The sequence below is a fragment of the Danio aesculapii genome, chromosome 13, assembly GCF_903798145.1.
Source record: "Danio aesculapii chromosome 13, fDanAes4.1, whole genome shotgun sequence".
Taxonomy (NCBI): Eukaryota; Metazoa; Chordata; class Actinopteri; order Cypriniformes; family Danionidae; genus Danio; species Danio aesculapii.
The window spans coordinates 18692460-18714655 of record NC_079447.1 but is presented as its reverse complement, the minus strand read 5'-3'; the positions used below and the strand labels follow the sequence as shown (position 1 = coordinate 18714655).

Genomic DNA, 22196 nt, shown 5'->3' with positions numbered 1-22196 from the left:
TAAAAGTGAGCGATTGCTCCATATTTAAAATGTCTTATTTTAAATGATCTTCTATTGGTCTCACGCGATCACCTGATGTGATTTCGCAGGTAAGAATTCACCAAGCTTGAACTTTTGAATGCAGTGAAAACAACAGCAAAACTTGTCGCACATGCTTGTGTTTCTGATCTGCCGCATTCACATGCCTATGAATGGAAGTCTATGGAGCGAAAATGCAATATGATCACAGCTTTATAATAGAAATAGTTTTACCTACTATTACTAGTTTTTACAAACTATTAAGATTATCTAAAATTAGTTTGACAAATGTCTGTATATTGGAATGGAGGTTAGTTGTTTTTACTTTTCTTTTCTTGGCCAAAAACATGCGCTCACATTATTAGTGCTGCGTAAGCATCATCTATTTTACATACTGTAGATATAAAAATAAATTGAAACTATTGCGTGATTCATGAAATGCTGCAATAAATTTTAACGTTTCTTATGATTTACAATGTATATGTTGACAATACATGAAACATTAGGTCATGAAAATTTACTTAAGTCTTGGAATTTTTGTAGTAAAAATGTGTATGAACCCTGAAGTTAATATAACACCTCAAATCTTTTCACATAAATCCACAGATTTTGTACAAAAGTCTGCTCAGAAATGGCAAAAAAATATCCACAGATTAGTTGTGTCTGGCTCTGCTGATTAGATATTTATGTAAGTCATTTGATAAACAGGTAGTAGATTATTACTTAATCTACTATTTATATTTGGTGCAGATTTGAAAATCAAATATCTGTTGTTAAATTGCCATTTTAAGTTGCAATCCAGGCTAATATTGTTCATAATTATTGTTTAAGTATTACTAAACCAGTTGTCTTAGGTTTAAAATACGAATAAAAAGTCCAAATGCCCCCAGAAATACTTTTATGTAGTATTAGTATAAACGGCTCTTGAGTTTCTCGTTTTCAGCTGGCAGCAGATACTCATAAAATGAAGCTGTTGAAAGTGAACATCACTGCTGTATTGTGACTGCTCTCGCCTCTGATGACTCCAAGGAAAGCTTTTAGCAGAAAGACACCAACTCATTCCTGCACCATTCCAGAAACATTCCTCCCATTCCTGCATGCATTGTGCTCTGCATGTGTGTGTGTGTGTTTGACGAGATGAAAGCCCAGAGCTGATTGGCAGCTCAGTGAGATAGAACGCAGTCCAGAGCTCTCGGAGTGTGTGCCGGTTTTAACCGTTTCTTTTCACGCTTGTAGCTCAGAGCGCGTCTGGAAGTGTGCATTGACCCATTTTAGAATAGTCCTTTGTTGGGTTTGTGCTGTGAACAGGGGCTCTAGTCAGTTCTTGCAGGAGCCAGTGTACTCTTTATCCGGTCTATTGTCAGCACAGGTTGGCTGGAAGCGGAGGCTTTCTGTTGCTTTGAGCTCTTTGGCTTTCATGCCTGGCATTGATAAATTTCTTATGCTAAAAAGCCTCTTTACTTCTACAACTTCTTGTTTGGCTTGTATTTAACATATACACGGTTAGACAATATTGTCATTTCATTTAGTTTTTTTAAAATACAATATTTATATTAATTTAAATTAATTTTTTACATTTTTGTTTCATTTAATTAAACCCTTTGATGCACAAACTATTCTAATGCAAGAAAAGTGACCCAGTGTTTCTTTGCTGAATTTTTAAATCAGTGTAAAGGTTTTATTCGTATTTACAGCCAAAAGATTCATCACGTACACAAACCTTGCACACTGTTTGTCATAAAATTATCTGGAGCTCAAATTACAGCATTTAGTATTTTGCCTTACGCTTGTACAATGGGTCGGAACTGTCAAAACACCTCTCAAAGCACTTTTTGGATATAAAAAATTTAAAAAAAAATCGAACTCTGTTCAATATTTTAAAATTTCACTTATTTATTTTTTATGATTGGTGAAAGTTTCGGAGGCAGTGTGTCAATACGATTGACAAAATAGCCACATTTTCATTGTCGGGCCAGTGGCTTTTATCGGGCTGGTCCGTGCCAATAGCCCGAGAGCTTGTGCAGTGAGGTTGAAATCATTTCGTGTTTACACTGTCGGGCCAGTAGGGGAATTACCAACCGACATCACACATGACGTCACACGGGTTCAACCGCACATACCGTTTGCAAAATAAGACCAGTTGCAATAGCAAACATGTCATGTTGTGCGGTAGAATGCCAAAATCGAAAGTCCAAAAATAGAAAACGTAAATTTTACCGTACACCACACTGCTTTTAATGCCAACCGCAGACGTCTTTGGCTAACAGCCATCAGAAGAGCTGAATGGAGTGAGGACCTAATTAAAAATGCTGGACTCTGCAGTTCTCATTTCATATATGGTAAGTTTCATATATGGTACACATTACTCGTTTTTGATTGCAGCAATTATTTCAGCAAAAACAGTTAAATATGGTTCATCAAACTGCGGACACTGAAGTCTTAGAATGAAATGTAAAAATGTAAGTTCACATACCCTGCCGTACAGGTGCAGTTTGCTGTCAGATTGCAGTAGTTTTGCTTGTTGATGATTACCCAGGGCTTGTACAGTTATGTCTTTCTTCCTTGTCTTTGGCTTGGCAGAACCTTTTTAGCACTACAAAGTTTTGAATCTGGTAATCATGGAACATTATTTCTTGCACATGACCACACAGAACAATATTGTTGGCATCCAAAGACTTGCAGGCCTTTAACTTCTCTCTTAAAACACTTGGAGTTTTAATGAGATAGTTGTATATTTCGGGCTGGATGCTTGGCTATTTCACCTTCCCCCTGAGGGATGGTGCTATCACAAATGGACCTGTCAGACGAACGGCACTCACTTTAACGTTAATTTTGCTGAATAACTGTGCTTATCACTGGGTGACGAGCTGTTATAATACGCTGAAAGCATTATGTAAGTAATATATATGATATGTAATCAATATAACTTATCTGTAATACAACAACAAACTCTGAACTTCATCGAATGTCATTCCCTCGCTGTAAATGCTAGCGCTCCCGTATTTTTTTCTGCAACCTCGATGCACGCGTATCCTGAATGTTTACAAACCAGTAATTCGCCTATAGCTAGCAGTACGGCATGCAAACCCCGTTCCCAGAACATCCCCCGAATCATGTCACACAACCCGCCCAGTTCAGCAGGAATCAGATAAAGTACACCATTGCATCATCATTGCAAAATTATTCAAATGGAAACAACAGAAACAAACAAATTACAGGTTACTGTACAGAATTACATTATATGTCTATAGGCATAGGCCTATGTATTTTCATTCATTATATTCGTTTAATCGCCGACCAACTGTTGGCATCGTACATTGGTCTCGCCACAAATGGAAGGATGAACCAGCGCACCATCAAGAATATAAAACCACAGTAATTTTCCCGTAATAACTCGGGATAAAATGTAATTTAAACAGGGTTTTAGTAGACACCATCAAACATTCTGCACAAATGATTCAGAGATACCTAAAACATATACATTTTTCCCTAGGCTACAGTATATGACACTTAAAAGGTTATTCCCCTTTATTTAAGAGAATAATTTAGAATGTTGCACATTGTGAGCTCGAATTTATTTTTTAAAGTGCGAAAATTACGAAGGAAATTTTCTAATTCATTGTGCGGTAAGCTTAATCACTCTCAATCAATTCCATTATTATTAATAAAAAATTGTCTTTGATTTTTATAAATTTCGGACAAACTTGTCAAAAAATATCCATATAGGAACCTTTTGATATTCACAAATTTTTGCAAATAATTTTTTATTCAAACAGGAAAATGTAAAACATGGATTTGTGAAGACGACTGAATAAATGATAGATAAATATCTTGCAGAGATACAGAAAATAAGATGTGATTAACTTTTAACGCATGTTATACATCAAATGATTAAATTAATAGTTTTATTCCAAAATCTAAATGAAGATTCAGTGAAGGTAAACTTTGCACATGGTGAAATTATTGCAGTGTATACAGGATATTTGTGGTCATGAAACTGGTATACACACAGGACACAGATGAGCCTCTGTGTTTGGTGCACTGACAAACATGTTGTCCGATAGATGGCCTGGAATGCGGATTACATCTTTTTTTTTTCTGGGAGAGCAATGGGATGGCGAGATTTCAAACCTTCCAGCTCAATTCCCAAATCCACACGCATCAATGCTGTTTGAGAACAACTAGTCTTCTTGTGTCCTCTTCCTGCTCTGGTTGTTGACTAATCCGTGTCACTGCTCGCTTTTGCATTTTTCCATTAAGTGTCTTAAAAAGAGGGATGGCACGTTGTGGCGGAGGACAAAAATGTATGTGACAACCACAGCTAAAAATTTGGCCATTGTTATAAATGTGTTTTTACACCGCGACCCCACATTTTGGTTTTCAGCTCTTTAACACTTTATACATTTTTTTAACATGGCAATTAAGAAAACATTTTAATGGCATATTTTTGGTCTCTCAAACAAAGCAGTTTTGTGTTTATTTCCAACTGCTTAAATGTTTGGCCGAGTGTTGATGTTCATCTCAGTCAGTGAATCTCTGGTTTGCCACACCAAATTGAGTCTAATCTTCAGGTTGCGTTAAGACTTTGTAATTATTCCCAGCAGTGGTAATCCCAACCACATGTCAGCCGTTCCAGATAAAACACCACAGAGAAGATTAAAATGTGTTCGACTTCATTTAGAAGAATGAGTCCGATTTACACTTGATGACTGAAGGTGAATTACATGAATGTAAAGCACAAGGCATGTTGAACTCTATGTGCACTAAATCATCCATATCAAGAGATTTCCAGTCATGTTATTTTGTTTTATTATTTAAATAGCATTATTGTTATTAATTTAATAGATTTCAATTTTTTTTCTTTATTTTTAATTTAAAGTCAGCGTGAAAGGGAAGTTGATGTACTTCCAACTGAAATGGAATATTGAGTAGGGACTAGAGTTGTCTCGATACTGAAATTCGATACCAATCGGTACTAATATTTTAACAATGTCCATTTTCCGCTAACATTTGAGCGCTCAACAGAAATGACTGTGAAGGTCATCAGTTCACCAAACTCACTGCTGTTTAATGAGTGTAACAACAGATTCAGGTTTTAAAGCCACGAACATCAGTTGGTCTGGTTATAGATGACATACGAGTTGTATCGACTGATTTTCACGGCTTAAAAATGCTCCAGTGTCCCTGCAGCTGTGGTTACACTCAGTAAACAGCAGTGAGTTTGGTGAACTGATGACCTTCATGGCCAATCACAGTAGTTTCTGTTGAGCACATGAACAAAATGGCGAATCAACGGTGTTTAGGAACATGCACAAATGTTAGTGGGAAATGGACGTTTGATTGGTATCGAATTCCAGTATCGTGACAACTCTAGTAGGGACAGGGCTTTCTTTTTGTGATTGATTAGAATTATTATGTTTTGAACTGTTTGTGCTGGTCTAGATATTTCTCAACATTATTTTCTATATTTTGTGTATTTTAAGAGAAAGAAAGAAAGAAAGAAAGAAAGAAAGAAAGAAAGAAAGCTGAGGAAGACTAACAGACTTCTGTTATATGAGGGATCTGAGCCAGTTTAGCCACATTAGCAGCTCACAGTCACAAACAGACCTAGAAACATAGAGGAGAGTTTGCATTTACTTATAGTTCATCCAAAAAGTATTTACACACCCTCAAGCTGTCCTTGATAAAGATGACTTTTATAACCAATAATACATTTAAAGACGATTTTTTGTTTAAACTGTGGTGTTTGGTGATTCGTACAAGTCAATGGTCAAACGACTTATTAAAAACAATTTGTTTCTGTTTTAAATTTCATATTTACCAGTTTGTATATGTAATCACACATGTCTTGACTTGATGTAAATGCAGTATATTAACAATCCTGAATAATATGAACCTTGGATGTTTGGACATGCTTTAGTTAGTTTTGTTGATTTAGTGGTTGATTTAGTTGACTATTTCATCCAATTCTCTAAAAAGATTCAGACCAAAAGATTCATTTGTTCACAAACTGGACATCACTCGGCACCAGCCTGAGGCTGAGCTCAGATGCAGAAGTTGTCTTCAGTGTTTGGATTATGTAATTACACAATGTAATGGGCTTGTATAAAAGAAGGTTTTTAATCTCTCTATGGCAACAACATTGGAAGCAAGAAAAAAAAAAAAGCTCCCCTTATCTTTTGTAAAAAGAATTTCATTTTTCAGCTGATTGTTTGAATGTGTTTATTGTTGCATGGGTGTGTTAGCAATTAGCAGAAACATGTTAGAACTTAATGTTCTACGTCTGTTCCTTATCTACATTTTAAGCAAAGACTTTTTAATACATTTGAGCTCTGTTTTTTTATAAACACAACTGACAACAGTCCTCTTATGCTGCATCATGATTATTTATATTATTGGGGTCATTTATTTATTCATTCATTTATTCATTTTCTATTTGGCTTAGTCCCTTTATTAATCTGGGGTCACCACAGCGGAATGAACCGCCAACCCATCCAGCATATGTTTTACACAGCGGATGCCCTTCCAGCCGCAACCCATCACTGGGAAACATCCATACACACTCATTCACACATACACTATAAACAATTAAGCTTTACCCAATTCACCTATACCACATGTCTTTGAACGTGTGGGGGAAACCAGAGCACCCGGAGGAAACCCACGCAAACATGGGGAGAACATGCAAACTCCACACAGAAATGCTAACTGGCCCAGCCGGGGCTCAAACCAGTGACCTTCTTGCTGTGAGGTGATTGTGCTACCCACTGCGCCATCGTGCTGTCCATCATTTATTTATTTACTTTTATTTTTATTTAGTTTTTTTTTTTTACAGTACAGAACAATAATTTAACAGATAAAAACATGCATGACATGCAAAACATACATCATTACTTACATACACATATCAATATGCACATACATAATTACCTATGTATACGCCACATAAACTTGCATGTAAAAAAAAAGAAAAGCCAAATGCATAAGGTTGCTATATTTCTTCCAACTACCATTCACTTATGTTGGTCATTTATTTTAATTCACGTTCATTTATTTATATTTTTAGGATATACATATTTTTTATCAATTATTTAATTCGATTAATTCATCCAAAATTTGCTAAATTCTATGACATACTAAGTCATACATCTGTGTTGATTCTGGTTCAACTTTTCAAAAACACAACAGAACGTCACATCTTATTTATATCATTAATGAATATGCTGAAAAATCCTATAGAAAATCATCATAACCCTTTGAAATAATTACTTTGTCATATAGCCTGATATAAAAACCACATTCCAAATAACTTTTCCAGCCTTTGAAATGTTTGTGTAGCCTTCTCTAAGGGTGTAATGTGAGTAAAGGTGTAGATTTTCACATGGTTTAAAGATTTTTTTAGAGGCAATCACTATATAATTCTCCACCCAAATCTGTAATTTATATATTTTTTTGAAAGACTTATCACCTTTAGATATATTTGTATCTTTTAACAGAGTCCATATTACATGTTTTCGGTTTCTATTGTCTTAGTTTGTTTTTAATCTTGAGGATATGTCTTCTAGCTAGTGTCCAGCTTGTGCTGAGAGGTCACACAGAGCGTGGGAGCGAGATATGGATCACTATGATAGCATTACTGACGATGCCTTGAAAGGGGTCATGTTTTTCCACTGACTGCTGCCATATGCATGCCCTCCCACAACAAGCTAGTGTTTGGCGACAGGTGGCCTAGAGTTCTCTGAGATGATACCACTCCCATTCCCATGAGATGATAGTCACTTCCATTCTGTCTGCTTCATTCCGGCTCCCTGAGGGCCGCTTATCCAAGCCTGTCAAAGAGCACGACCAGGGTGTGTGGCCAAAGCGAGCGGCATTTGCTTTGATTGAAATGACGACACCTCTGTCTCAGCATTCAACAGCTGTGTGTTTCTCTCTCTCTTTGCCAGACGCACATATCCAGACTTCCTCCTGGAGCAGTGGCCGGACAGTCTCTGGCGATCGAAGGTGGAGTGTGTCGACTCGGGACCCCAAGTGACTGAATCGGCCTGAAATCATCCTCTATTTCTGCAGCAATATGTCAGCGTCGAGATCTTCACTTCGCAAGAGCTTGGCGTTGTGTCATTTGTAGGACACAATCATAAAGGGACAAAAAGGTTGCAATATGTCTTTTCTTCCATCTTTTTTCTTTCTTGCACAGATATAAACGGTTATTTCCGATATGTTATTTATTCAATTCTTTTATACAACCTACCATACTATTTTGGCGCTGCGTTCACGGGCACAGCGTATACAGTGTCATCTGTTTTACTGTCACTTGAGACAGGGTTAGCAGGGTAATTTGCTTAAAGCGTCTGCTATGAAAAGAGGACATGCCAAGTGCACTTCAGGACTAGTGCGCTGCTCTGGTTTTAGTGGGCTTCCAAGAAACTCAGCTTCTAGTATGTGCTGGATAAGACTTGATGCTCCATTTTAGTGTTGTCATGATACTAGAATTCGGTACCAGTCGATACTGAAATTTTAAAAACGTCCAATTCCCGCGAACATTTGAGCGCTGTGGAGCTTGTTCTTAAACAGCAATGATTTGCCATTGTGTTCACGTGCTCAACAGAAATGACTGTGATTGGCTGTGAAAGTCATCAGTTCACCGAACTCACTGCTGTTTACTAAGTGTAACAACAGAGGGACACTGGAGCATTTTAAAGCTGCAATTCATCAGCGGATCGCTCGTATGTCAGCTTATAGACAAACCAGCTGATTGACATAACTTTGAAACGCTCCAGTGTCCCTGTATCTGTTGTTACGCTCAGTAAACAGCAGTGAGCTGTGAACCGATGACCTTCACGGCCAATAACGGTCATTTCTGTTGAGCACATGAACACAATTGCAAATCAGCTGTGTTTAAGAACAAGCTCAACAGTGCTCAAATGTTAGCGGGAAATGGACGGTTTTAAAATTTCAGTACCGATTGGTATCAAATTCCAGTATCGTGACAACCCTACTCCATTTCTATTCCTCCTTGAAACAATATGCACCGTCCTTGTCATTGTAAATAAGCTATGGGTTGTTAAAACAGGGTGGTCATTGATGTAGCTTTTAGTTTAGGTTTTTGTTTTGTTTTTTGGCTCACTTGACGTTTAATATTACTTTTATATATAGCCGAGATGCTCGTTTTGTGCAGAAGTTCAGTTTAGTAATTCATAATAAAGTCTGAGTGGAGTTATTTGACATGTGTGCTTGATGTGAGTCGCAAATGCGTACATGCCATGGGGAAAATGGGATATAATCCTTTTTAAAATGGAAAAGAAAATAAAAACTTTACATTTGACCTTTTTAAAGCTATGTATACCAGTTTGGTTAAATTAATAGTTCATCCAAAAATACATTCATTTACTCACGATCATGTTATTCCAAACTGTGGAACACAAAAGGTTATGTTTAAGTGCATCCTGGGGTCCGTTCTTTATACCTCGCTTAAATGATCTAAGATGATGTTCTTCAAGCAAGTTCGCAAATCAGATTAAAATGTCTGGATGAACTGATTTGAGATCGTTGCGTGTTTTATGAAGGACAGATTTATCGATCCTCGAAATCATGATCAGCAATGCAATGATTGGCTGTTGGCACAGCAGCGTTATAACATCATCTGATTAATATTCAATTCTCCATGTGAGCAAAATTACATAAAATTTGTAGTAAACGGTTTGTTAAATATGATGCGCAATAACTTTCCACCTTTGTTTACACTTTCATGTGTCAGGAGTATTTAGCAATTTATTTAGTCTTACATTTAGTAGCCTAGGCCTATTCAAGTTTCTAAATCTGCATAAGGAATAACACTGTATAAATAAATTTTGCATCAAAAAGCATTGATATCGATTAAAGGTGTCTGCAACTTTTGTGAAGCATCAAATCATCGTCATATTAGCTGTCAAAACATGCATGACTGCATAAATTATTATTCCTTTAAAAAACAGTTGAATATTGTGCATGTCTATTATCATACACAAGTTGTACTAAAGTTGGTACCTTAAAATATTACAAATTTTTATCTAAAATGTCCATATTATTCTCTTTGAACACTTTGGGGAGAACCGAACAGTTGGTACTTTTATTTCAGAGTGCAGATTGCAAAAGTTTTATTTATAGAACTTTTAAAACTATTTTACTGTTTTCCAAAGTGTGTTTGTAAGAAAATATCAGAATTCGGTACATACTATCAGTATTACTTTTGCTTGAATGACCAGATCTAATCCTGTTCATTAGCCTGAAATTAGCCTGCTCCCGAGCAGGTTTGAGCTACCAGAACTGTTGCTATGACAACAAATCTCAGATGAGTTTTGAAGAACAAAACGATCCTGGATCTTGTCAAATCGTCAATAACCAAATCCAGCTAATTGAGTAATCCATGTACGAAGAACAGATCACAGGTCACCATTTTCTATATAGTAAACCAAAAAATAATAAAGGATCAAAGTATCATAAAATGGTCCACACAATGAGTGTTCAGATGTTTTATGGACTCATACACGAGTCCTAATACTTTGGGGGTTTTATTTCCTTTTTTATAGCTTCTCCATGTACAGAGCCCAGCAGTTAAGTTTCGGAAGTAAAAACTGTTCATTTTCTCCAACTGTGAAATAGATTTTTAGGACAGACCTATTCAAAACGAATTCAAACAGTTGTTTCAGCAGTTTCTTATGTAAATTCAAAGGGTTTTCTGTCCAAAAACACTGACATTTTTCATTTATACCGATGCATTTGGATATGGATGGCTTTAAAAATATTAGTAGGCGGAATTTACATAAGAAATGTATTACAGTTGGAATAGAATAACTTTTGGATAGATTATTAATTACAAAATTAATTACAGCAACCTGGACCACACAGAATCTAAAAGGTACAAATTTCAAATTTAAGTTTACCAAAAAAAAACAACGGCGCCTATTTTTGGAGGGGTTTATTATGACACAGACAACATATACACTTCTTTTAAACACTTTCAACAGTGTTTTATGAAAATTCTAAGGGTTTTCCTTTAAATAATACCAAACTTTTGCATTTACACCTCTGCATGTGGGCTTTGGAGGCTTTTAAATTTGGGTAGGCAAAATCCAGGCGGAAACCCCAAAATGTCTCTTGACTTTATGAGGTTAATAGTGGAGTTTGTGTAAAAAATCTGCATTTTTTTGTGGACAGAAAGTTCCACTAAAGAACACCAAAAAGCTCTAATATACCAACCACTCCTATTGAGCACTGCCAATGAAGACATGGTTGAGTTGGAAATTGGTTGTATATAAAACTGAAGTCTTTTGTTTCATATAAATACAACCAGTAGATTTAAATGTATCAATTTATATTTCCCAGTAGTAGTATTTTTCTTTTATTTAAGTCTTTAAGTACAGAGTCTTGCATGCTTTGTCCAATTTTCATACGTTTTTGCTTCAAATCAAAGTCTGTAATGTTATGATCCACTTTTTAGCCATTTAAACGCTTTAAGATTTTTTCCCCCAAAATATATATGGCAAGATATATATGGGAAAAATACTTTTGGAACCAGCACCAATAAAAAAAATAGGTGAACACTAATGCATTTCATAAAAACGTATAAAAAGCTTTTGCAAATTGGAATAACAAGAGAGTGAGTAAATGAGGGTTGTTTCGTTTTTAGATGAACTGTTCCTTTTAAATAGTGGGACTTTTCTCAGATCTAATGATATGCACTGTTGAAAACGAGTCAGTCCGTGGTCGTTACACTTTCACCACAAAGTCGATGGCAGTAGGCTCAGAGAAAGATCTTGTGATGAGACTAGATGCACACGCACTTTTGCCAAGCGTCTTACTAAGTAAGTGCACTACTTTTACTAACTGCACTGTTTGTGGGTGTACTAATAACATGGCGCATGTTACTCAATCAATGTATGCATTTCTTTTGCGTACTGTGAGTTCACTTGAAAAAAATAAAAAAGCTACATAGTGCACTTGGTTGAGCTCTATTAACAGCTGAACCGTTTTGTGTGTTTTCTAATGCCAAGTGTAGTGCTCAGGAGATGAGACCCCCCCAAAAAACAAGCTTAAAAAAGACTGTTAGTCCATCTTTGAAAATGCAAAGTATATTTTAGGTCTGTATTTTATAATGGCAGAAAAATGAGAGGATGTCTAAAATGTATTTATTTAGTACACTGAATCCTATACTTTGAAGATTATTACATTGATGAGGGTTTCTGGCAGGGCGGTTATTTCAAGTTCTGCAGTCTATCGTTTCTTGTGTTAAAACTCTTGCAGTATACAATGTAAGGTAGATGCGCTTATTTTAGTTTTACTTTGCATTTATGATGAAATGTCTGTGAACGTTTCAAACAGCAGATCGTACTAACCTATTGCTATTGTAATGCTCAATAAAGCTGAGGTATGGTGTGCATTTGTTTGTGTTGATTCATTCATTCATATATTGTCTATTTGGGTTTCACACAAAGAAATGAATAGTAGCCTAGATCATTTTCTCATGAATGAGGGCTTCAGGTTTGGAATGCCTGAAAGGCCTTAACCCTTTAACTGCCTGCTCTACCAAATGGTTGACCATATTTTTACTGTTTTAAATAATGACTGTTGGGAATGTGAAATATTTTATGGCATACTTCAATAAATAAACAGGATTTTTGTGTTAAAAAATGCATTGAGTTTGTTAACTAGCGACATTTGGAGTTAAGAAATCCAATCCAATTTTTTTTTCTTGGTGGGGCAGTTAAAGCAGAGATGCCCAAACTAGGGCCCGTGGGTGAAAGTTAGGCCTTTGTACCCACCAGAGGGAGAATGATTGGAAAGAGTTGGGGAATGCTTTTAACAGAGATTCTCATTTCTAATTTAATGTAAACTTGTGTTTGTTTGTTTGTTTGTTTGTTTTAATGTTGAGCTACAGAAAAAGCAAACTGAAATTAAATGTTTTACTTAAATATTGTAAATGATTCAGATTTTTTTTAAAAGTACATAGTGTAACTTAACGAATAGGGGACAAAGCACAAGACATCAGCGTGCAAAGGCAGGCTCAGCATGACTTGTGTATTCGGCATTGAATTTCGTTGTTTTATAAATGGATTTTTTTCAAGATTTTATCATAATAAATAAATTTGTTAAAATAATATACATTTTCAAAAAATTTGAATGCATTAGTAAATACGGTTAAAGTAATTTATTTATTTTTAAATATTATGAAATATGGGAGTCATGGTGGTGCAGTGGGTAGCACGATCGCCTCACAGAAAGAGGGTCGCTGGTTTGAGCGCCAGCTGGGTCAGTTGGCATTTCAGTGTGGAGTTTGCATGTTCTCCCCATGTTTGCGTGGGTTTCCTCCGGGTGCTCCGATTTCCCCCACAGTCCAAAGACATGCGCTATAGGTGAATTGAAGTGTTGGGTTGCGACTGGAAGGGTATCCGCTGCGTAAAACATATGCTGGATAAGTTGGTGGTTCATTCTGATGTGGCGACCCCTGATTAATGAAGGGACTTGGCCGAAAAGAAAATTAATAAATAAATTATGAACTTCATGAGGAAATTACCAATAGCAACTTTAGTGTATATTGCTATATTTACCTTATACCTATCAAGTTTGCATTTTGGCCCTTCATAAGAAAAAGTTTGCCGTAAGTGGAAAATGTTGAGCTTGCATGTCCAACCTTTTCTTGCAAATTGAATAAATAACACAAACTTCAGATAAACACCTTGAATGCCGATATTTGGATGAAATGCCAGTTTGTGGTCAAATAATTGTATTGGCTCATTGTGACTTCTGAGGGGAGTTTAAATTGGCTGAGAAAAACACATAAATTCCTTTGTGTAGATAACTCAAGATAAATCAACTTCTAGAATCTGACTAGTTTTTGCCTTGGTATGTCCCAAATCGAAGTATGTTGAAGAGAGTATGCCAAAGGTTACCGGATGGTTTACTGTTTCCGGTAGAAAATGCATGTGTTGAACCGTCCATACTCTAACCGCTGATATTGCCCACAGTACATTGATTGTTGGACGTCTACTCGAGGCCAGCCAGAAGTGCAATATGCACATCAATTACAATAGAATTTTATGACACATATTTAACAATAATTCATATTTTTACAATACTGTGACGGTTGGGGCGGGGGAGGCGTTAATACAATTTATTGAGTAATTTAATAGATAGCATAAATAATACTCGGTACAACTACTGTTTTTTTGTTACTGTGATGGTTTGTGTTGGGGTGAGAGTAGACGTTAATAAAATACAATAACTGGGAAATGTAATAAATAATATATTTATATATAAATAATTCTCGCAAACTTCCGGCCGCATCCAACATCTAGCAACAACTGTGAAAAGTGTAAATAAACTACAAACATGATGAAAGCATGAGACCAACCGTCAAGTACAGAGGCTTTGGTAAAGATGTTTGTATGACTGTTAATTAATATCTAGCCAACTGAATATTTAAATCACGTTTTCTGTCTTTTGTTTCATCTGCAACAACAATACTGAACTTATATGAAACATGCTTGGACATTAACATCTGAATGCATAATTATCCTGGGGAGATTGCTCTGCATGATAGACTCGTGAATGGGAGATTATCCTGCTGCTGCTTCTCCAATAAGGTAGGTAATTAAATATGACAGAAATGTGGATGATGTGTGGATGATTGACAGGGCTCATAATAACTAAGCAACACAATGATCTGTTAAGGAGGAAGTAGTATGTCCCAAAGCATTCTCTTCTGTTACACACTCAAAAGTATATATTTTTCCTTCACAAAAAAATTATACTTTTAGGGCGTAGTATTGACCTTATTCTTCAATGCGGAAGTGCGCTCGTTTTTGCGATTGTTTTAGAACTTCCGATTCAGCTGCCAATGGGAGAAATGACTATGAATAATAAACGGCAGAAAACGGTTAAACTACTTACTCTACAAACAAGTATTTGCATGACAATACAGACAAAATAGAATAATATAATTAGAAAAAATATCAATTTGCAACACCAGGCAGCAAAACGAGCTGTTTTAACGTCTAAAAATGAATGGAAGTGAATGAGACCGGAAGTCTCGTGCCAAAATGATTCAAATGGCTGCGCCCTCTCGTACGCGGAGAATAAGGTGAATACAGAGCAGACGAGTTTGTGCAGGCTTTAAACGTTTAGAAATTAAACTAAAATGTTTTTACTTTTATTGTTAATTCCTAATATGAAATTTAATCGTTCGCTAGGCAAGCAATTTTGGAGAATTTGATGTTTCCCCCGTTCAAACAGAACGGCCGACTATACGACGAGAGGCGTTTCAAAGATGGCCGCCGAGTGAAATGACTTCAAAACTTGCATAGCTATCTACATCTGGTTAACCCTCTTCATGCCAATCCGTACTTCCAGTTTTAATTTGAAATGCTTTCAGAAGCTCAGCAACACAGGTAAGAGACTGTTGGGATTTTCAAGTTCACCAAAAAGTAAACTAAAAAGACCAAACTTTTGCATTCACGTTGCACTGTTACACTGTAATTTGTGGATGCTGAATTATTTGAACGCTTCCTATGTTAAAATGAATTGTTTAATTTCTGGAGGTCTATTGTTCTCAGTGTTTTGTTTAGTCTTTATATCTCATGAGCTTTTGTAGAGTTCCAGACTGCTCTATTTGTAGCATCGTATTTGTTTTTGAGGCTCTAACAGACAGCACGAGTTCTATCCCTGTCCTCCCCCTGCTTTTCCTACTCCCCACATCTTATAATCTTAACTGTGGGCTGCCAAAGATTTATAGTCTAGAAATAAATTACACACTCGACAATAACCCAGAGGTGAAAATAGAAGCTCTCCAGAGAATGAAAGAACTCCCAAATGCTTTTGTTTGATGTCAGATTTACAGATTGATGGCATTTTGTAGTTCGAGTTAATTGTGCTTTGCTTTAATATCCATAAGTTACAATAAGGGACAATCATGTGGTTATCCCATGTCCTATAGGGAGTCTGGGTTTATACTTGTCCCATTGTGTATGTGGTCAGTGTCATTGATTTTTGTTGTTTGTTATGCCTGTAAGAGTGATGGATTTTTGCTTCACCATGTATTTCACTGTATGTTGACACTTGCTGAGTTGCTATTTCACAAATACAGTAATTGCATTTGTACTTTGGGGAGTGGTTGGTATAATGTTCACTTTTTTTTTTTTACATAGGTGTAGTTCATAAAATAAATCAGTTTCAGCTATAGTTTAAATTAGAGCTGCACAATATATCGTTTCAGCATCGATATCGCAATGTGATCATTTACAATAGTCACATCGCAGGTCATGCAATGTTGAGTTTGTATTATTATTTATCATTTGCATGTGTTTTTGATGCCTGTGATTGTATAATGATTTTAACATTCAGCTATAAGAAATTGTACCTTTTGTGACCTAACTAGGATCAATTTTATTGAATTGTTTTTATTTTAATCTTTCAGTTACTGTACTTGAATATCGTTAGACTCGGGAAATAATAAAACACTTTATTTTAATGGTATCCTTTTCTTGATTGTACATGTAGATGAGTTTCCAGTTTGTAAACATTCAGGATGTGCGCGATTGCAGAAAAAAACCCGGGAGTGTTACCATTTACAGCGAGGGAGTGACAGCCGATGTGGTAGTTTGTTGTTGTATTAGAGATAAGTTATATTGAATACATATCGTATATATTATTTACATGATGCTTTCAGTGTATTATGACAGCTTGTCACCCAGTGATAAGCACAGTTATTTGGCAAAATTAATGTTAAAGTGAGCGGCGTTCGTCTGATTTCGTCAGACGATTTTCGTCTGGTCCATTTACGATAGAACCCTCCCAAGCACGTCCAGCCCGAAATATACAACAATCTCATTGAAACTCCAAGTGATTTTACAAGAGGGAAGTTAAAGGCCTACAAATCTTTGGATGCCTACAATTTATTCTATACAATTCTATAGATTATGCATGAAAATACTCATAACACATGCAAATACAGAAATGCACTGAAAGTAGTAAAGACCACAATGAAAACGTGTCGGGAAAGCCCAAAAGGTTTATAGATTGTTTATTAGATTTGATGGAGATGCAACATTAATTGATCAATCTCTGCCTAAACATGTGCATGATAACACTCACAACACATGCAAATACAGAATCGCACAGACAACAACGAAAATGTTTCGGGGGACCCCCATAATTTTATAGATTGTTTATTAGAATTTATGGAGAGGCACTCCCACCGCAGAATCATACCAATCGATCTAACATTATACATAATTTCCAAAATAGAGATATGAAGTCATATGGTGAAATTGTATTCATGTCGCAATATATATCGCAAAATAATTTTTTTTTTATAATGTTAGAATTTTCCAATATTGTGCAGCCAAACCTCCCAATACGGAAGTAACAGAAACTGCAATTCATCAAAATTCCACTAGTCCTGACTCCATAATAGAGCAAATTGCAATTGAGCCCACTGTTAGAATGGGCAACTTTACAGCAGAAAAAAAGGTGTTTACAGCCTGGTACAAAGAACGATTTTGGTTCATATAGCTATTATTACCCTCCATGACAACTGTGAGGGGGGTGATTTTTTTTTTTTTTATAACTCATCCATTTCCTTTATATTAGGTTATATTAAGTCCGCATAATTAAGGGCGTGGCCACTTGAGTGACAGCTAGGTCTCGCTGGTCGCCGTCACTTCACCTCCGGCAGATTTGAATCCGGCAGATTAGCCACTGATCTTGGCATTTTCATCGTATTTTTGTTTTGTTTTATGTGGCTTTACACGGTCAGCTGCCTTTTGGACTTATTTCTTACAATTATCAGATGATATGGGATGCTGTGTGCACTTAATTGTGCTCACAAACCATTCACGTGGCCTCCGTTTCCCATGTGAGTAAAGTTATATACTTGGATACCATCTCTATAAATGTATTTGTTTTATTTAAGATCATTTATCATTTATGATGTTCTTTAGAGCTGTAATGCCCTCCAGAATCTGACAGATTGATTAGCTGTGGGCTCTAGAACAGTCATCTGAGGCGTTATCAAACAGTGTTATGCTGGAGTTCATCAATAGCCTTGCATTTACTAACACACCCTATATCTGAAGTGTTTGGAAGTAATTCGCGTTTTCCTCCTGTAGAAAAACGTCATAAGAACAATGCTTAGTGGCTCACTGTATTACTACAGTGTTTTTAAAAGTCTAAACACTTTATTGATATAGTGTACAGCCAAGCACATGTGGTCAGAACACAAACGAGTCGCAGTTAATAAAGTATCAAGCGTTTCTCCCAAAGTAAAGTCTGTCCTCCAGGTCTAAGCAAAGTGCCAGCAGGAGTCTGTAGCTCCGCCCACTCTCCGCCTCTTTGCCCTTGTTTGGTATCCCACCGTGATTGCGATGATGCGCGAACAAAATGGCGATGGTTGGCCGCGCCTACTTGTAGCTTCTTTTGCGCTCTTCAGAAACCTATGGGTGACGTCACGGATACTCCGTCCATATATTTTAGTCAATGGTGCAGCCCTAGTTTAAATCACGTTTTATCACCCAAAAACTCTTAAAATAAAGTCCTCCACCTGTTTTCTAGAAAAAAGAAGGGAAAAGAAAATGCCTTTGGTTAATGTCAGATTGCAGAATGATGGTGTTTTGTAGCTGGAAGGTTCGAGGTAATTGTGCTTTGCTTTAATATCCATAAGTTACAATAAGGGACAATCATGTAGCTATCCCATATGTTTGTTCTTAAATTTGTCCGTCTGTGGATTTATACATGTCTTATTGTGTATGTGGTCAGTGTCATATTGATTTTCGTTGTTTGTTATGCCTGTAAGAGTGAAGGATTTTTACTTCACCATGTTTTTTTCACTGTATGTTGACATGTACTTGCTCAATTGCTATTTCACAAATACAGTAATTGCATTTGTTCTTTGGCGAGTGATTTGTATAATGTTTACATTTTATTTTGTTTTGTATATTATTGTAAGTTTAATTCATAAGATAAATCAGTTTTAGCTCAATAAAACTGCATGTTTTGTCACCAAAGCACTCTTAAAATAAAGTCACTGCATAGACCCACACACATATTACAAAATACCATGTGTAGCTCACCTTGAACACTTAACGCAAGTATATTCCCTGTGTCACTTTCCATTTCAATCCAGTTGGCTGACACTTTTATGCTGTGCACGCCGTAATGTTATTTGTGAGGTTGTGGGGTTGCTGAGGGCCCCTTCAGCTTTGAAAAGAGATACTTGGTCTTTAAGAGGTGGCAGGGCACAGGAGCGAGTGCCCCCAACATTCAAGGTGTATCCAATGCCTCGTGCTCAGCGAGACCTAAAACGCAAAACAGACGGCAATGCGAATGGAGATCAAAGACTGCGACCGTGGCCTGCTGTCCACACATGCTGAGCTCTCCTGTCAGACTGAATCGCTGCCATGTGGCTGCATGGTGTCTTTCTGCGCACACCAACTTGCGTAACAGGTAGCTACTGCTTACGCTCACCAAAATCTCTTTATTTAGGCTTCTGGACTGGATTGGATTCTCAGTTTGATGCAATTTTTAAACAAATGTTTACCCTAACATTAAACTTTGCTGTTCATTTGTTCACACTGATGCTATCCAAGATCTTGGTGATATTTCTTTCAACAGAGAGTTAAAGATTTGCAGTTAAAAGTGTTAATTGTTTAATTAAATTAACTGTTAATGTCTCATTTCTAGCAAGTACCCTTCAGAACCCTACCCAACTAAAAAAGCAATCCATACTCTACCATTTGTTTTTTCTCTGTAAACAGTAGTCCAGTATCTAAAAGGTGGAGCTTGGCTCGTTGCAGAGCATCGGTTGCTTGAATTGGACATACTACAAGGCATGGGCCGGTATAAGATTCTCACAGTATGATAACCTTGGATAAAAATATCCTGGTATCACGGTATTGTGATTACTGTTCTAAAATATATTCTTTTTAAATGTCAAAAAACAAAAACTTTTTTCCCCTTTGAACACAATATATTTTATTTTTTGAAAGATTTATAATATTTTGAGACCGTAAACATGGCAGGCTAAATAATTCAAGTGAATCATTGACTTCTGCTGTCTTCATTAGTTACAAAAACACAGATTTTTTTACAATAAAACATCTTTGGATTTTTTTTTGTCCAAAAAAAAATTGTGCATATACCTTAGGAACGGTATTACAGGAAAATTTTGGCGGTTCTAAAACCTTGACTTTCCCAGACGACGGTATACCTTGAAAACGGTGATTGTCCCATGCCTAACTACAAAATGACATTGATTGCTATTTTCTGGCATAAACCACACCTATCAGGTGACCTCCATTACTGCTTTCTGACATACAACATGCTTTTCAAGTATGGATTCTGTTGGCATTGGAAATGCAAGCCGGATCAAGGTTTACCATTCTGTATCGTACAAAACTGCACTGTATTCTCTCGGCGGAAACAAGGACTTAATTTCAACAGCTACTAGGGCTTTGACTGTCATAAAAGAATATAGGGATTTTTTTTCCCTGCGTCTCCTGGCAATACATTTATGGAAGACCAGGAGTACCGATTAGAAATAAAATGAAGAATTAAATTATCAATTGAATAATTTAAGCATTAAAATGTGTATAAATAAATCACAATTTAAACGGACGATTAATGGACAAAAAAAATATGTAATTAAATGTTTAATTAAAGTGTGCTTTTAAATGTTACTTATTAAAGCAATAAAGCAATGCATTTAAAATAACTTTTAAATGTATAAATACATTTACAATTTTATAAATGTTTCTTTAATTCATGTTTTAAAATGCTGATTAATCAAACAATAAAAATAGTGAATAAATAAATCTTTTAAAATGCATTTAAATGCACAATTTAAGTAGCTTTTTAAAAAGACATTTAACAAATGCTTTTCTCTCTCTATTTGCCACTTGTTTTTCTTTTCCTTTTGCTACATGCTTTTCTTGAGTTGAAAATAAATTTAAAAATGCCATTGGACAGTCCACATGTGGGAGCAACCAATCAACTTTTGCCTTAAGTTGAGCTAAACCCTCTCTCGCTTGTAAATGAAGTGCGCAATGTCAATGGACAGAGAAAAAAAACATTTTAGCATTTAGAGTTTAAAGATTCATTAATCAGCGTTTTAAAACATGATTTAAATAAACATTATAAAATGTTTTATTTATTTGTACATTTAAAAGATATTTTAAATGCATTGTTTTATTGCTTTATTTAAATTGTGATTTTAAATGTCATTTAATAAACACATTTAATTATGTACATTTATTTGTCCATTAATTGTCCATTTAAATTGTGATTTATTTATGCACATTTTAATGCTTCAATTATTGAAATGATAATTTTGATTCTTCATTTTGTTTCTTACCGGCACTCCTGGTCCTCCATATACATTGGGGCCTATTGAAGTGAAATGATCAATCTGAAACTGAACATTGTTTACAAGATCTGTATCTTTAATCCACAGCTGCAGGAAACGGTCCTGAATGTATTCACACAGCAGTCTTCAGACAGAAGTATTTTTAAAAAGTCACATTTTCTATTAAATAGTCGAGAAGTCACTCTCAGGCCATCCATGAGAGTGACTTCTCGACTATTTAACAGAAAATATACATTTTGGGGTACTGTCCCTTTAAATCCCAATCATATGCCGTTTTCATGAGTCTCAAAAAATACACAAGAAATTGTTATATTAGTATTGCTAAAGTTATTATATTACTCAATTCAATCTACAAATACGCCTATGTGCTCTTTTTAATGTGACGTCTCGTGATAGACTGCTGTTATCTCAGTTCACACGTCAACTGATAATATCTTTGCTACAAAATGAACCTACATGGACATCAAAAGGTTTCTGAGTAGAAATAGTATATGGAAGCACTACTTGCTACAATGTATCATCTGTCAAGTATTGCTTGAGTAATCAGTTTTTCACAGAGGAAAGACATCAGTGAAACAGCTTGTAAACAATGTAACAAAGTATCATCACATTTACCTCAGCATACGTTCAGCATCTATAAACGTAATGGTTAGCTAGAAAATTAATATAAGAAAATGAGCATGTTGCTAAATATATCCATTTTATTATATTTACAAATGCGTTGTTTTTTTTTTTTTGTTGTTTAGTTTTTTACATTAGCTAAAGATGAAATGAAACCTCGAAA

General features: G+C 35.8%; 1 protein-coding gene across 1 annotated transcript in view; it reads left to right on the top strand.

Moving 5' to 3' along the window:
- The window catches only part of tasp1 (taspase, threonine aspartase, 1), a 56998-nt gene extending 48141 nt beyond the window's left edge, over positions 1-8857 (top strand). The window contains exon 14 of the mRNA XM_056471544.1: positions 7965-8857. Within this exon, the coding sequence (XP_056327519.1) occupies positions 7965-8057 (93 nt within the window). The 3' untranslated portion in view covers positions 8058-8857. The remainder of the gene's footprint in view (positions 1-7964) is intronic.
- The last annotated feature ends 13339 nt before the right edge of the window (positions 8858-22196 follow it).